The 16096-nt window shown below is 43.7% G+C and overlaps 1 protein-coding gene across 1 annotated transcript in view; it reads right to left on the bottom strand.

Moving 5' to 3' along the window:
* Nucleotides 1-16096, bottom strand: part of LOC127005742 (neural cell adhesion molecule 2-like) — a 178878-nt gene that overhangs the window by 59762 nt on the left and 103020 nt on the right. Inside the window, exons 4-5 of the mRNA XM_050874854.1 lie at nucleotides 4108-4218; nucleotides 3248-3451 (exon numbers count right to left, since the gene is read on the bottom strand). Coding sequence (XP_050730811.1) covers nucleotides 3248-3451; nucleotides 4108-4218 — 315 coding nt within the window. The remainder of the gene's footprint in view (nucleotides 1-3247; nucleotides 3452-4107; nucleotides 4219-16096) is intronic.

Genomic DNA, 16096 nt, shown 5'->3' with positions numbered 1-16096 from the left:
GTTGATGGTTTTGGATAACGTTGGTGTTCCTCCTGCAAATTCCCATAACCTGACACCTCTTTTTCTGCCCGTGACTTTAATATCTTCTAACAGGAAATATCAAATCAATTCCTCTCGCTTTCTCTGCCTTTCATCTCTACAGCTCCTCCTTCTCTGTGTTTTGGATGACTTTGATATGTCTCTTGCAAATTCCTATAACCTGACACCTCTTTTTCTGCCCGTGACTTTAATATCTTCAAAAAGGAAATATCAACTCAATTCCTCTCGCTTTCTCTGCCTTTCATCTCTACAGCTCCTCCTTCTCCGTGCCCTGGATTGATGGGTTTGGTTCAGTTCAAAGTGTTTATTGCAGTTCTCTCCCTTACGTTCCTTCCTACCTGCGCGCGTGTCAAGGTGTCAAGGAGCTGTTTTGTCACCTTGAGGCACTCCGGAGACAATAACACTTGCCCTCGACGCCTCTTGAAGGTACGAAAGGCGGGGTGGGGGTTAAGGGAGGATGGGAGGACAGGGGACAGGTGTTTTTCTTTTCTGTCTCACCTGTATTGTTGTCACTGTGTACGGCGTTTCGTTCAGCTAGGGAAGCTACTACTACTACTACTACTACTACTACTACTACTACTACTACTACTACTACTACTACTACTACTACTACTACTACTACTACTATTAGTACCACTACTACTACCACTACTACTACTACTACTACTATTACTACTAATAAAAAAAATATTCCGCTAAGACGCTTCTGCTCCTGCTAGTACTGTTGTTTTCGTTTTCCTTTTTTATTTATTTTTTCTGCTGCTTCTAATATTTTTGGTTTATCTTTTTTTTTGCTGCTAGGACTACTGCTTTATGTTATGTTTGCTATTTTCTGCTATTACTACTTCTATTTTGTGTTTTATTTTCAATTTTCTGCTGCTACTTTATTTTTGTTTTATTGTTATTTTCACTAATACAATTACTACTTCGGTTACTGTTTAACTTACTGGTTCTACTACTACTACTACTACTACTACTACTACTACTACTGCTACTACGTCTTATTTCGTACTCACAACCTTTCTAGTATTCAGCTTTATGGCAACCTTATACATCACTGTCTTACTTTCTCCTTCTTTATCATCCTTATTCGTCACAGCCAGTCATATTACCATTTATTTTCATCTCCAGTCATCTATCTTTATTTGACAGCTCTTGGCCGACCCCATTTACCTGTCTAGTCACACCTGTTCTCGTTCTCGTATATCCGCATCGACCTGTCCGCTCCATCTGTCTGTATACCTGTCTACCTTATTGTCAGGCCATTTACCCCGCACATCCATCTCTTCACCAGCCTCCCAACCCTTCCCACCACCGAGCCAGCCGCAGATCTACATACGAGTGCCTTCCATTCCCCTTCCATTCACCAACTCTATCTAGCTCTCCACTCTGGCTATCCTCTCTCTCTCTCTCTCTCTCTCTCTCTCTCTCTCTCTCTCTCTCTCTCTCTCTCTCTCTCTCTCTCTCTCTCTCTCTCTCTCTCTCTCTCTCTCTCTCTCTCTCTCTCTCTCTCTCTCTCTCTCTCTCTCTCTCTCTCTCTCTCTCTCTCTCTCTCTCTCTCTCTCTCTCTCTCTCTCTCTCTCTCTCTCTCTCTCTCTCTCTCTCTCTCTCTCTCTCTCTCTCTCTCTCTCTCTCTCTCTCTCTCTCTCTCTCTCTCTCTCTCTCTCTCTCTCTCTCTCTCTCTCTCTCTCTCTCTCTCTCTCTCTCTCTCTCTCTCTCTCTCTCTCTCTCTCTCTCTCTCTCTCTCTCTCTCTCTCTCTCTCTCTCTCTCTCTCTCTCTCTCTCTCTCTCTCTCTCTCTCTCTCTCTCTCTCTCTCTCTCTCTCTCTCTCTCTCTCTCTCTCTCTCTCTCTCTCTCTCTCTCTCTCTCTCTCTCTCATACACCTATCCATCGTGTACCCAGCATCCCTCTCTGCGTACTCTCCTAACAAGCTCTACTGTCTTTACTTTCTCTACTATCCTCCTCACTTTTACCTCTCCAGTACCTATCCACTTCCCTACTTTCCTCTTCATATATTCGTCTCTGCTTCCTCCTTCCTCTCCTCTCACACACTGACAGTCCTCTTTACCTACCCATTATCTGTTCCCTTTCCTCTTCAAACATCGTCTCTCCTTCCTCCTTCCTCTTCTCTCACACACACTAACAGATATCTTACCTACCCATCGTCTGTTCCCTTTCCTCTTCAAACATTCGTCTCTTCTTTCTTCTTCCTCTCCCCTCACACCCACCCACAACTCCTCTTCTGCCAGCCTCACTTTGCCTCACAACTACCTATCCTCTTTCCCCCCTCATCCTTCTCTTCATCCTTTTCCCTCTCACATTCCCAGCTCATTCTCAGCCTGATATTAGTGCATAGTCTCTCACACCTTTTTAAATATCCCTTCCCCCCCCTCCTTTCCATCCTCCTCCTAATTCCTCTATATTCACATCTTAGTTTCAGCCTAGCGTAGCCGCACTCCATTTCACCTCCCTCCCTCTAATCCCCTTTTCCTACCCCCCTCACTCCCCTTTCTTACCCCTTCCCCACCCATTACGTACCCCCTTCAACCCCCTTAACCACACTTACCCCTATCAACCCCTTTTTTTTTTTACCCATTTCTTAACCCCTTCACCCCTTTTTCTGACCCTTTCACTCCCTATCAACCCCTTTTCTTTCCCTTTCTTACCCCCTTCACCCCTTTTTCTGGCCCCTTCACCCCCTTTCAACACCCTCACCCTCTCCCCTTTCTTACTCCCTCATCCCCCCCTTTTACCCATTCACCCCTCTTACTTACCCTTTCAACCCTCCCCTTTTTCCTCATCCCCTTCCCTTACCCATTCTTCCCTCCCCTTACTCACACATTCAAACTCTCTATGTTCCCCCTTCAATCCTCTTACTTACCCTCTCAACCCCCATTTACTCATCCCCTTCCCTTCCCCATTCCTCCGTCCCCTTACTCACATATTCAAACTCTCTATGTTCCCTCTTCAACCCCTCTTCTTACCCCGTCACTGCATTACATACCCATTCGTAGTCAGAGCATAGTATTTACCGGTTTCTGACGCCTAACTATCGCCAAGAGACATGAGGATCTAACTCTTTTAACAATAATCATAAATGAATCTCGTTATTAGGGCCCAGAAGACAGTTTTTGGGGCAGGAAGTCGGGAATTATAAGCGGCTGAGTACGACAACCTGCCAACCCTTCCCCCTTTCCCCAATACTCACAGCTCATGTCCAGGGTGACGGAGGTGTTGAGGGGCCGCGTCAGGTTGGAATTCGCGGCGCTGCAGGTGATGACGCGGAACAGGTGCTGGCGGCTCAGGTTGGGCAGCGTGAGGGTGTTTCGCGTCACCTGGGCCGTCGAGTTCTCTATCAGGTCGTCGATGAGGGAGCCTTCATGCCACCACGTGACCTGCGGCGGCGGGCGACCTGGATGGGGTGGGGGATTAGGAAGGGGAGGGATAAAAAGAGGTTATTCGTATTTTTATTGTTGTTATTGTCATTTTTTTTGTTATTGTTATTGTTTGTTATTATTAAGTTAAGGTGGTAGGAAAGTGTTATGTATTGTTGTTATTGTTATTTTTTGTTATTGTTAGGTTTGGGCTGTAGGAAAGGGTTATGTACTGCTGTTATTGTTATCTTTTTGTTATTGTTATTTTTTGTTATTGTTAGGGTGGTAGGAAAGGGTTACGTATTGTTGTTATTGTTATTTTTTGTTGTTGCTAGGGTGGTAGGAAAGGGTTTGTGTGGGGAAGGGAGTGAGTGAAGAGGAGGGTTAGTTTTGTTATTTGTTGATGTTTGTTATCATTGTTAGTTATTTTGTTTTCTATTTAGTTTGTTAGTTTGTTGTGTTTCCCTTTATCTTAGTCTTTTGTTATTCTTAGTCCTACATTTATCCTTATTACCTTGTTCTTATTTTTATTTTCATGCTATTCTCATACTCTAAGGCTTAGCTATTGTCATCTATTTATTTATTCTCTCTCTCTCTCTCTCTCTCTCTCTCTCTCTCTCTCTCTCTCTCTCTCTCTCTCTCTCTCTCTCTCTCTCTCTCTCTCTCTCTCTCTCTCTCTCTCTCTCTCTCTCACCTCCGGATGCCTGGCAGGTGAGCTTGAGGTTCTCCTTCACCGGGTAGGGGCCGATCACGCCGCTCACCTCCAGGCCCGCCTCGCTCAGAATGGCCACTCGCTGCGGGGGAACTGTGGGGGGAGAGAGAAGGGGGGTATTAATGGGGGGGGGGAGTGTGGGGGAGGAGAGAAAAGAGGGGTGTTAGCTGGGGGGAATTGTTATGGAAGGGGAGAAGGGAGAGGTGTTAGTGTGTGTGGTGACTGTGAAGGGAGAAAGTAAGGGGCGTTAGTGTGGGGGGGTATTGTGGAGGGGGGGGAAAGGGGAGGTATTAGTGTGGGGGAATTATTAAGGAAGGGGAAAAGGGAGAGGTGTTAGTGTGTGTGGTAACTGTGGTGGGGGAAAGTGATGGGCGTTAGTGTAGGGGTGTTGTGGGGGGGAGAAAGGGGAGGTATTAGTGTGGGGGCGAAGTAAGTCAAGGGAAGGTACAGGGAAGGGGCAGGCAGGTAAGGGAGAGGGACAGCGTGTATGCGTGTGTGTGGAAGTTCGTGTAAAAAATCGTTATTGTAGTTTCGGTAAAGAGTGTATAACGCGTTAGTAGTTAGTATGAAGAAACTGATATGAGGGAAGTGTGCGTGTGTGTGTGAATATTCGAGGAAAAATGTATCGGTAGAGTTTTGGGAAGTGGTAATGGTCAGCGTTCAGGGGCATGATAGGGCTATAACGAAAGAGTTACGTAATGCGATGCCCGGCCCGGAGTAACGTAAAAAAGATAATGTTAGCAAAGAAGGAAAGTGGGAAGAATCAAAACACCTCTGAAGCTGAATTAGGTTATCGCCCTTCTTCTTCCTCTGTATTCTTTAGTGTAGGGAAGCGTATCACGTTTTCTGTTCATATTTTTTTGGTCTCCTCTTAGGTCGGCTTTTTTCAGACCCTTTCGGCTGGCACCTCCCGAAATTGACCTCTCTTTCGGCCACCTCTTTTGATTCTTTTTTAGGAGCAGCGAGTAGCGGGCTTTTTTTTACTATTGTTTCCTTTTTGTGCCCTTGAGCTGTCTCCTTTGTTGTAAAAAAAAACCCAATAATTTCCAAAGTCCACAAAAATGATTAGTCGAGCTTTATAAGTCTATTCTCACATTCATGGTGCAGAATCATTGTCAAACTATCCCTCGGCTCATAAAACCACATGCAAACACTGACACAACCTCAACCAAAGCTTTATCAAACGTAGGTGTGTGTAAGCCTTGAAATGTCTGAGAATATGGCCTTTGTCACACTATGCTCACAAAACAACCAAAGGAAACACACACAACCTCTAGGAAAGGCTTATCAAACGTGGGTGTGTAAGCCGTGGAGTGTTTAAGATTACATCCCTTAGAACACCATTGTCGAAACTGTGGTCCGCGTACGCCTGTGGGTACGCAGCATAGATCAAAAGTGTACGTGAAAAGACGATGAACACACACACACACACACACACACACACACACACACACACACACACACAATAGAAACTCCCTATGTTCTATGAAGGAAAAGAGAGAGGGAGGGACGGGTACCTAGGAATTTTAAAGGATGCGTAATGTACGTGTATCTAAATATAATACAATATAAATATCATATAATATAATTGAGTTTAATCAGCCATGGTGGGTACGTAGCAGTAGGAGAAGGTAATAAAGGGTACGATAGGCGAAAAAGTTTACACAGCACTGGCTTAGAAGACTGTCTCGTCTACCTTATCCTAACAGTATAAAGTTAAAAACTTTTCGGATTCAACAAACCCCAACTCCCAGAAACCGTCATCGTATATAACAACAGGTGGGAGGAGGAGGAGCTCTAAGGGGGCATTAGGGCATTTCCAGGTAAGGTAAAGGGTGTGGGAAGTGTGTGTGCGTGTGTGTGTGTGTGTGTGTGTGTGTGTGTGTGTGTGTGTGTGTGTGTGTGTGTGTGTGTGTGTGTGTGTGTGTGTGTGTGTGTAAGAGGGAGGTTTTAGGCTGAAGAACAAGGTGATTCGAGGGTTTGGGAAGCGTTTGGTGAGAGTGTGTGTGTGTGTGTGTGTGTGTGTGTGTGGCAGAAGAAGGCACTGGTAGGAGGGAGCAGCGGCAGGTGAGATAAAGGTGTGATTGGGCGGTTTCTTCGGGCGAGGTTTTACGAGACGCCGCGGAAACCTTATGGGATGGAGTGCAAACAGGCGCGCTAAAGGTGAGGGGGACTAAGCTGGGGATTATGGGGCGAGGTAATGGGTAGACTAAAGGTGAGAGAGAGAGAGAGAGAGAGAGAGGTTATTGTGGGTACTAAGGTAAGATAGTTTAAAGGTAAGAACTGGTTAAATAAGAAAGAAAAGAATAAAACCTGAACTCTTAACAAGGAATAATTCTCTCTCTCTCTCTCTCTCTCTCTCTCTCTCTCTCTCTCTCTCTCTCTCTCTCTCTCTCTCTCTCTCTCTCTCTCTCTCTCTCTCTCTCTCTCTCTCTCTCAATAAACTAATATATGTATGGGAATAGCGGGATAAGGGGAAGGAATAATAAGAGGAAAGATAGGGTAAGAGAAGAGAGCAGGAGGGAAAGGGAAGTAGATACAGGGGTGGGAATATAAGATAAGGATAAGGGGAAGGAATCAGGGGAGAAGATAAGGTCTCTCTCTCTCTCTCTCTCTCTCTCTCTCTCTCTCTCTCTCTCTCTCTCTCTCTCTCTCTCTCTCTCTCTCTCTCTCTCTCTCTCTCTCTCTCTCTCTCTCTCATGTGTATTTCTTCATTTAACGTTTTTTTTACTTAACTTTATTGTTATTCATTTTTTCCTCTTTTCTTTTTCTCCTTCATTTCCGTTTTCTTCTTTTCTCTTTCTTTTTCTTTTTTCTTCATTCTCTTCCTCTTCCTTCCCCACATTCTTCCCTATTATCCTCTTTTTTATTTCCTTCCTCCTCCTTCTTCTTATTCCTCCTCCTCCCCCTAAGGTCTCTCTCCCACTCTCTCCTCCGCCTAGGGGTAGTTAGGTAGTTGCCGAGTGCCTTTGCTCCAGGTACGCGAGTCTTTCCCGAGGCGTCGATGCTTACAGAGGCAGAGCTTCCCATAACAGAGGCACACGCTCTCCACCTGGGTACACGCGGCTAATTGCTCCAGCCCTGATACTTAGACCGCCGGGGAACAGATTATTTCCTCACATTCTCGCGCGGCTGCCATGACGTGTGAGGCCTGAGGAGTAGGTACTTTAAGCTGTTCTGCGCGTCACACACACACACACACATACGCACACACACGCACACACTTCGCTGCAGCAGGTATGGGGTAAACCTTCCTCACAGCATACAGGTTTGTTATAGTTCTCCAGTATATACAAATCAGGCCCGTCATGGCGTCCCTATCACTCGTTGCTATGAAGAAAAGCGACACCGAGCGGCAACATTGTCTTTTTAAAATTTGCGGGCGTTTTGGTTTGCTCCGATCACCGCCAGAGAGGCAGCACTGAGGCGGGTCAGGCTGCGTACCGAACCTCTGAAGCCTCGACCCTCGTACTGACGCAGCGCAGACACACTAACGCACTAAATCATCGTCATAACGCACTTCAAACATACGTAACAACGCCTAAGTATGTACAAGAAGGCGTGAGCTTTGATGTAATGGAAGTCAGTCGTACGTGATCAAGACTATTACCGTACTTTATTCTTTGTTCGACTCACTCCAGCGGATCAGTGACCACCACGTGACCGCTCTTGACTAATCAGGTGGAGGCTAGGCGTCGCGTGTGGCGGGGGAGGGGGGAGGGGAGGATAGCAAGGGGGAGGGGGGAGACAGGGAGCAGGCAGGATCAAGAGAGCGCGCGCGGCTGTGTCTCCCACGTGTGTCGCTGTATCTTGTGACATTCATCGCGTATTATCTGCGTCATCTTTAACCGCTCGCCATCTCCGGGCCGCCACAAGGATAGATGAAGGCGTGGTGAGTGTCTGAGTCTATCTTTTGAGTCATTGAATCCCGCGGTTGTTAGAGAAATCACGAGTTTTGATCTCTATTTCATGTTAGATCATCCGCGTCATCACTCACCACCCACCAACCCCGGGCCGTGACGAGGAAAGATGAAGGCGTGGTGAGTGTCTGGGTCTATTTTTCGAGCCATTTAGTCCCGCGGTTGTTAGAGAAATCGTTGTTATTATGTGAAATGATCCTCTCTTCCTCTTCATCCTCGATATCACAAACTTGGTCACTCATGGCGCGTTCGGAGTGTGGAAGAAGGCTTGGTGAGTAGTTGGTATTTTAAGACGCTTTCGCTTCTCACATCAGTATTTCTAAAGGTCGAAGAGGGGATCAATCGGGTTCTAATGAGTGTTTCTTCAGGTTCACGGTACAGAAGAAGGGCCAAACTACCACCAGGGTCACAAAACTACTCCTGGAAATGCCCCAAACCCCTACGAAAGCCTTGCCAAATATGTGAACTTGGGCACCGAAATCTTTAGTAATACGACCCAATTAGAGACACTTTCGCTCCTCACAATATCTATTTCTAAAGGTCAAAGAGGGGATCAATCGGCTTCTAATGAGTGTTTCTTTAGGTTCACGGTACAGAAGAAGGGCCAAACTACCACCAGGGTCATAGAACTACCCCTGGAAATGCCCAAAACTCATACGAAAGCCTTGCCAAATATGTGAACTTGGACACCGAAATCATTAGTAATACGACCCAATTTTGTCTGAGGCCCAGTGGGTAACCGCGTCGTTGGGGTGAGTATGTAGCTCAACTTCACGCCAGCCTCGTAAGTCACGCCGTTGGTTATTTGGTAAAGTGGGTGTGATGGGCCGTATAGATTAACTATGATGACTATCTGCTGCTCGTATGAATTAACACATATGAGACCTTCCCTTCCCATCACACTTCCCATCTCTCTCTCTCTTTCATTCTCTCTCTCTCTCTCTCTCTCTCTCTCTCTCTCTCTCTCTCTCTCTCTCTCTCTCTCTGTAGGATAATATGTCTCCTAACTGACGAAATATATATGAATTTACTGAGTACGCAAATACTAAATCGACTGTTTTCGAAAGGTTAGGTTAGGTTAGGTTAAGTCGAGGGTCTCCACACACACGACAGATAGATAAGAAGTCTCATTAGAAAGGAAGCATATATGAGTTTGCTGAGGAAAGACGTATGGTAAAAAAATAACCCTGTGATGGAGTTAGGTACAGAAAACATGCCGCGATATTTTGGAGTGAGGAAGAATGGACTGACAGGTGAGGAAGGGAAAGAACAAACATGAATAGGATTAAAATGCATATCTAGTGGTGGAGCTTAGGCATAGGGAACAAGGGACGAGGGTGAGGGAAAGGTATGAAATAAAGGCGCGTATCGGCATGTGAGAGGGAGCATAAGGGTGATTGCTTTTTATACGAATGGCAATAAAGGAAATTAAGTTAGTGGATGTGCGTGAATAGCGAGGGGAGGCGAGCGAGGCAGTCAGGATGAAATAGACGTAATGCTAAAGAAATGTCTGTTATATTTTACACCCTTTTGAAATGCTGTTAAGTGGGTGGAGATTAATGGCACGTAGAGGGAGCGGATGTGTTGAGGGACGGTAAGGTGAGATTAGGTAGTTAGTCAAGCTGGGATGAAGTTAATGTGTTGTTGTAATGTGTTAGTCTTTACCTCCTCTCTCTCTCTCTCTCTCTCTCTCTCTCTCTCTCTCTCTCTCTCTCTCTCTCTCTCTCTCTCTCCGAATCGCTGTTATCTATGTGCTGTATTTCACTGTAGCGCCGTTTATGCATCATCGTTATTCGCTTCACTATCATCATCATCATCATCATCATTATTATCATCATCTATTTTCGCATTTCTGTTTTTTTTCTACGTTTTTTCTTTCTTCCTTTCTTTTTCTTTTTTTCTTATTTTCTTTCTTTATCTTTTTCTTTTTTTTCTTTTTCTTTCTTCTCTCTCTCTCTCTCTCTCTCTCTCTCTCTCTCTCTCTCTCTCTCTCTCTCTCTCTCTCTCTCTCTCTCTCTCTCTCTCTCTCTCTCTCTCTCCACTATCTTTGCACACACGTTTTTCCTTCCACATTTTCTTCATCCTTATCCTCCTCCCACTCTCTCTCTCTCTCTCTCTCTCTCTCTCTCTCTCTCTCTCTCTCTCTCTCTCTCTCTCTCTCTCTCTCTCTCTCTCCAGACACTTTCTTCCCCTCCACATACTTAATCACTTCATATTTCTTTCTCCACCCCTTTCTCCCTCTTCATCCTCTTCCATCCTTCCTCCACATCACACTTCACACGCTTCCACTTCATCCTTCCACTCCATTTACATTAGTTTTTCTTTACAATGTTTTTTCATATTTTTATTTTATTTTTTTTCAGTGTTTTATTCTTGTTCTGATTCTGCTCTTTCTCCTTCGTCCTCATCCTTTTGCTGTTGTTCTTTGTTGTTTTTCTTGCTCCTTCTCCTCCTCCTCGTCATCATCATCTATCTTCACTTCCTTCTCATTATCTTTCTTTTTTGTTTCTCTGTCTCTATCCACCTATCTCTGAGGCTGAAGGATGGTAGGAAGAAGAAGTAGAAGAAGAAGAAAAAATAAGGGGGAATTGAGAAGAGAAGAAAGGATGAAAATTAGAGAAAGAAAGGAGGAGTTGGAAGAAGAAGGTTATTTCTATCTTCTTTCTCTTCTTCAAAATCACCTCTTCTCCCTCTCATCTCCTTCTCCCACTTCTCATTTATCCCTCTCTCTTCTCACCCTCTCCCTTATCGCCCTCTCCCTTCTCCTCCTCTCAGCTTCTCCACTTCTGTCTCTATCTACCTATCTCTATCTCCTTCTCTCTCTCTTCTCTCAAAATCAACTTTTATCACTCTCATCTCCTTCTCCTACTTCTCTTTTATCCCTCTCCACTTCTCTTCTTCCAGCCTTCTCCCTTCTCTCACTTCTCAACTCCTACTCCTCCTCTCTCCTCCCTTCTACCCTATCTTCTCTCTCTCTTCCTCAAAATCAATTCTTCTCCCACTCATCTCCTCCTCCTACTTCTCATTTATCCCTCTCCACTACTCTCCTTCTCGCCCTCTCCCTTCTCTCACCTCTCAACCTTTCCTCATGGAGTCACTATCAGCAGTGACCTTGGAGTCACTATCAGCAGTGACCTGAAACACGCGAATCACTGTAAAAAAGCATACAACAAAGCCAACACTATGCTCGGGTTCATAGCGAGGAACTTCGAGTGTAAAACGCCAGACGTGATGCTATCCTTGTATAATTCCATGGTAAGACCGCACCTCGAGTATGCAGTACAGTTCTGGTCTCCTAATTACAGAAAGGACATTGATTTACTGGAAAGGATTCAACGACGCGCCACGAAAATGATACCAACCTTAAGGGCTCAACCATACGAGGAACGACTCAAGCGACTCAATCTCTTTACATTAGAGAAAAGACGCCTACGAGGAGATATGATTCAAGTCTTCAAGTATCTGAAAAAATTCAATAACGTCGATTACTCCAATTTCTTTGAATTGCAAACCAACCTAAGAACTAGAAATAACGGTTTACCCATTCAGTCTAGTCGATGTAACACAGACATCGGAAGGAGTTTCTTTTCAAACCGAGTCATCCGTCACTGGAACAATCTTCCTTCAGAAGTAGTAAATACGAATACTATCAACTCCTTCAAATATAGAATCGACCGTCACTTCGCTGCGTCGGGAGTAAACTGAATATTGAGTTGCTTTCATCTGCTCCTCAATATCGAGGTGCTTTCATCTGCTCCTCAATGTCGAGGTGCTTTCATCTGCTCCCCAGGCCCCAGGCTGTCGAGCAGATTAAATCCTCAAAGCAAAGGGCAACCTCGTAATGAGCCAATAGGCTTTCTGTTGCCTGCGTTTCCATGTTTCCATGTCTCCTCCTCCTCCTCCTCCTCCTCCTCCTCTCTCCTCCCTTCTACCCCCCCCTCCTCTCCCCCGTCATCCCCCTTACACCTCAGCCTTTGCATACATAAACCAAACCTAATAAACAGCTCCCTCACCCTCTCACACCCCTTCTCTTCACCCCCTGCCCCTGCCCCTCCTCTCCCTCCCCTCCTCTCCCTTTCTCCCCGCAGCAGTCTCTCCCCTCCTCCTCCTCCTCACCACTCCCTCTTACCTCTACCCCTCCTCTCCCTCCCCTCCTCCCTTTCCTCCCTATAGCAGTCTCCTCTCCTCCTCCTCATTGCTCCCCCTGACCTCAACCCCTTCTTCTCCCCTCGTCCTCTCCCTCCCCTCCTTGCCCCTTCTCCCTACAGCAGTCTCCCCCCTCCTCACCCCTCCTCCTTACCTCTACCCCCCGACCTCAACCCCTCTTCCTCCCCTCCTCGGCCCTCCCCCCCTACCCCCTCTCCCCTACCCCTCCATCCACCAGTTAATAACCAACTCTCACACTAATAAGTCGCTTCATTCAACGTAATTTTTATACGAAGAAAGGAAATTTGCATCGTAATAAGGCGCTTAATTTTTATCTTCCATTTTATTGCTGGATTTCTTTTTTGAAAGTTTTGTTTTGCGCGTGTGTGTGTTTGTGTGTGTGGGTGTGAGATGGGGGGAGGGGGGAGGAAGGGGGAGGGAGAGGTGCTTTTTTGTTTGTCTGTATGTGTCTGGTTGTCTTGTTTTTTTGTTTTTCTTTTTTCTTTTACCATTTTTGTTTTTGTTTGTTTTTATGTCTGCTTCTCTGTATTTTTCCCTGTTTTCTTTTTCTTTTATCTTTTTCTTCTTGTGTGTGTGTGTGTGTGTGTGTGTGTGTGTGTGTGTGTGTGTGTGTGTGTGTGTGTGTGTGTCTGCTTGTTTTATTTATTCTGTTTTTTTTGTCTTTCTTCTTTTATCATTTTTTATTTGTGTTTGCGTCTACGTGTTTGCTTCTGTTTTCTTTTTCTTTTTTCTTTTTCTTCTTGTGTGTGTTGTGTGTGTGTCTGGATGTATTTTTTTTCTTACTCCAGGCATGCGTGTGTGTGTGTGTGTGTGTGTGTGTGTGTGTGTGTGTGTGTGTGTGTGTGTGTGTGTGTATTTTCTCCTTCCTCTCTCCTTTTCAGCACGAGACTCATTTTTTCTCTAGATTACGTAGTTTTCTTTGCACTTTCATGTTTATTTATGTTTTGTGTGTATTATTTCTCTTATTATTGACGCACTTCACATTTCTAGCTGTAAAGGATTAGCACACACACACACACACACACACACACACACACATACGCAAAACCTCATGACTAGCACAGATGAAGAGGAACGTAACCCAAGAATAGCTCTCTCCTTCTCATCCCTTTTATCTCTTAACAACGTCGGAGGAATGACTTGTCTCGTGTGTCCTTTTGTTTTCCCTCTGAAGAAGATGGAGAATTAAATGGGATGGTCTTTGAGGATAAAAAAAAAATATAATGTAATCTTGCGAGAGAAGAAAGCAAATTGTCGAAGTGGATTATCTTGGTGGAACGTATTTATATTTTGTTTTGTTTTGGTCCTTAGTTCCTCTTCTTCTTCCACTTCGCATTTTGTATGAGTCCACTTCAGTCTTTTTTTTTTCATTCATTGCATATCTTCCTCTTCTTCCTGTTTCTGCTTCGTTTTTCCTCCTTTTCTTCTTCCTTTTCCTTCAGCTCTTCCTCTTCGTATTAGTCTTTCTCTTCCTCCTTTCTTGTTCTTGTTCTTGTTCTTCTTGTTCTTGTTCTTGTTCTTTTTTTTCTTTTTTTCTTCTTCTTCTTCTTCTTCTTCTTCTTCTTCTTCTTCTTCTTCTTCTTCTTCTTCTTCTTCTTCTTCTTCTTCTTCTTCTTCTTCTTCTTCTTCTTCTTCTTCTTCCTCCTCCTCCTCAACTTAATCTTTATATTGTGTTGTGAATGATATCGATTCTTTGTAAAGAGAAAGAGAAGTTTTATTTTTGGCAACAATGATGGATTTTCTTTCGTTTGAACAATACTAAACTGACAGCTTGAATTGCGTTGTGTGTAAGATATATTCATTTCCGGAATATGGTACAGCATTGTCGTTGAAGGGAAATGAAAGAAGTAATAATTTTATCCTTACGTCTGTTTTGATGATAAAAATGAGAAACTTTCATTTTTGATTACATGGTGCAGGAAATAAGTGGTGAGCTGAGGGGAAGATTAAACGAAGTGAGAATTTTGTAATGCTGTCCGTTATGCTTCCTTGTTACAGTAATGCAGCCACGCGATTACCTAATGAATAACGTGCAATTTCTTAGAGCACAAGATATTATGAAGTCTTTGTAAGAGAAGAGAAACAGAAGTAGTAATATTAGAAACACTGATTTATGGTCCTAGTAATAAAAACGCTAAAATTACACTCTAGATTCTGGTTGACAACATGTATTACGAATAACCATGATGGATGATTGAGGGAAGACAAGGGAGGTATATAGTCTTTTTAACACAGCCCTTTCTTCTGCGTTGTAAGAATACGAAACTGATCCTGAATTACGTAGTGAATGACATACATTTTAACGACCATAGAATATAATGTAATGTATAAATATGGGGGAAAAGACGTATTTTTTTCTATGTTAACATTTGTCATGAGCTGTAACTGAACTAACACTCTAAACTGTGTAGTGAAGCATAAAAAAAAAGATTGCAAACTATGAAAGTGATAGTTTTAGAAGAGGGAAAAGAAATATACGATTTTTCTTGTATTGTATTTTGTCCTGCGTTGTAAGAGTGCTGAACTAGCTCTATAAATTGCGCTGTGAATACCAGAAATTTTGCAGACCGTAAAATATAATGTAATATTTGAAGAAAGCCCCAAAAGAAAAAGTAATGCCATTTTCCACACTGACTCACTCATCCTTTGGTAATAACGGGTAGGCGGTGGCTGAGTTGTTATCGTGCGGGCACGCCATTCATCACGCCATGGACAACGTCGATTCGAATCCCCACGCTACCACCTGGGATTTTACAGTCACCGCCGAGTGGCCTAAGACTACCCATATGCTGTCCTGAAGACCACCCATCAACCTAGACTCTAGAAGAAATCGCCCAGTGAATAAAAAATGAGTTCCGGTTGTCAGCATGAGCCAAGCATAACTGGCGCCACTATAAAAAAATTGCCTGCGCCATAACGGGCTTGGGCCGACCACCAGGCCCCTGAAGAAAGCCTGCCGGCGCTATAGGCAGAGATGTAAAAAAAAAAAAAAAATAAATAAATAAATAAACGGCGCTAAACACACACATCAGATGACAGAGCATAAAACATGACGAGACTTTTATAGAAACGGCGCTATAAAAAAACTGAAGCTCATTAAAGAAATAATTAATAAATAATGAACACATTAATTTTCCTTTCGTAATAACATCGCTAAACATACACTTGAGGTGACACAATATATAACACTTTAACATGAACGAAATCCTAAACCATGCAGAGAAAGTAAAAGGGAAGACTAATAAAGAATTCCATCGACTTTATTATATTTTTCTTCTTTCGTAATAACTGCCCTAAACACACACTACTATAAAATGACACAGCGAATAACATAAGATTTCAACAGAAAATAATATATGAAATAAAACCATACTCGTCATATTTTCACTCTATTCCTGTTTCGGTTCTCGCACCTAATATTTTTTTCACTTTGATATGAAAAATTGCTTCTCTCTCTATATTTTTTGACTGTCGCCTTAATTCCATGTATTTAATTAACATCGCCGCCGGGCCTCGTCAAAGGGAAAGCTTAGGAAGTTAATTTTAAATCCCTCCACACATGTTTGACAGAAAGAGAGAGTGTGAGTGAATGAATGAGTGAGTGAGTGAGTGAGTGAGTTATTGAATGAGTGAGTGAGTTATTGAATGAGTGAGTGAGTTATTGAGTGAGTGAGAGATTGAGTGAGTGAGTGAGAGATTGAGTGAGTGAGTGAGAGATTGAGTGAATGAGTGAGAGATTGAGTGAGTGAGTGAGTGTGAATGAGTGTGAGTGAGTGATTGTGTGAGAGAGAGAGAGAGAGAGACTTGAAATAATTTTAAATATGAAAAATCAGAATATGGAAGAAGAAGAAAGGATAAAAAAGGGAAATTGAAGATTAAAAGAT

This window comes from Eriocheir sinensis, chromosome 30 (assembly GCF_024679095.1).
Source record: "Eriocheir sinensis breed Jianghai 21 chromosome 30, ASM2467909v1, whole genome shotgun sequence".
In the NCBI taxonomy this organism is placed as follows: Eukaryota; Metazoa; Arthropoda; class Malacostraca; order Decapoda; family Varunidae; genus Eriocheir; species Eriocheir sinensis.
Note: the sequence above shows the minus strand (reverse complement) of the source record. Positions and strands in the feature narration are given on the sequence as shown.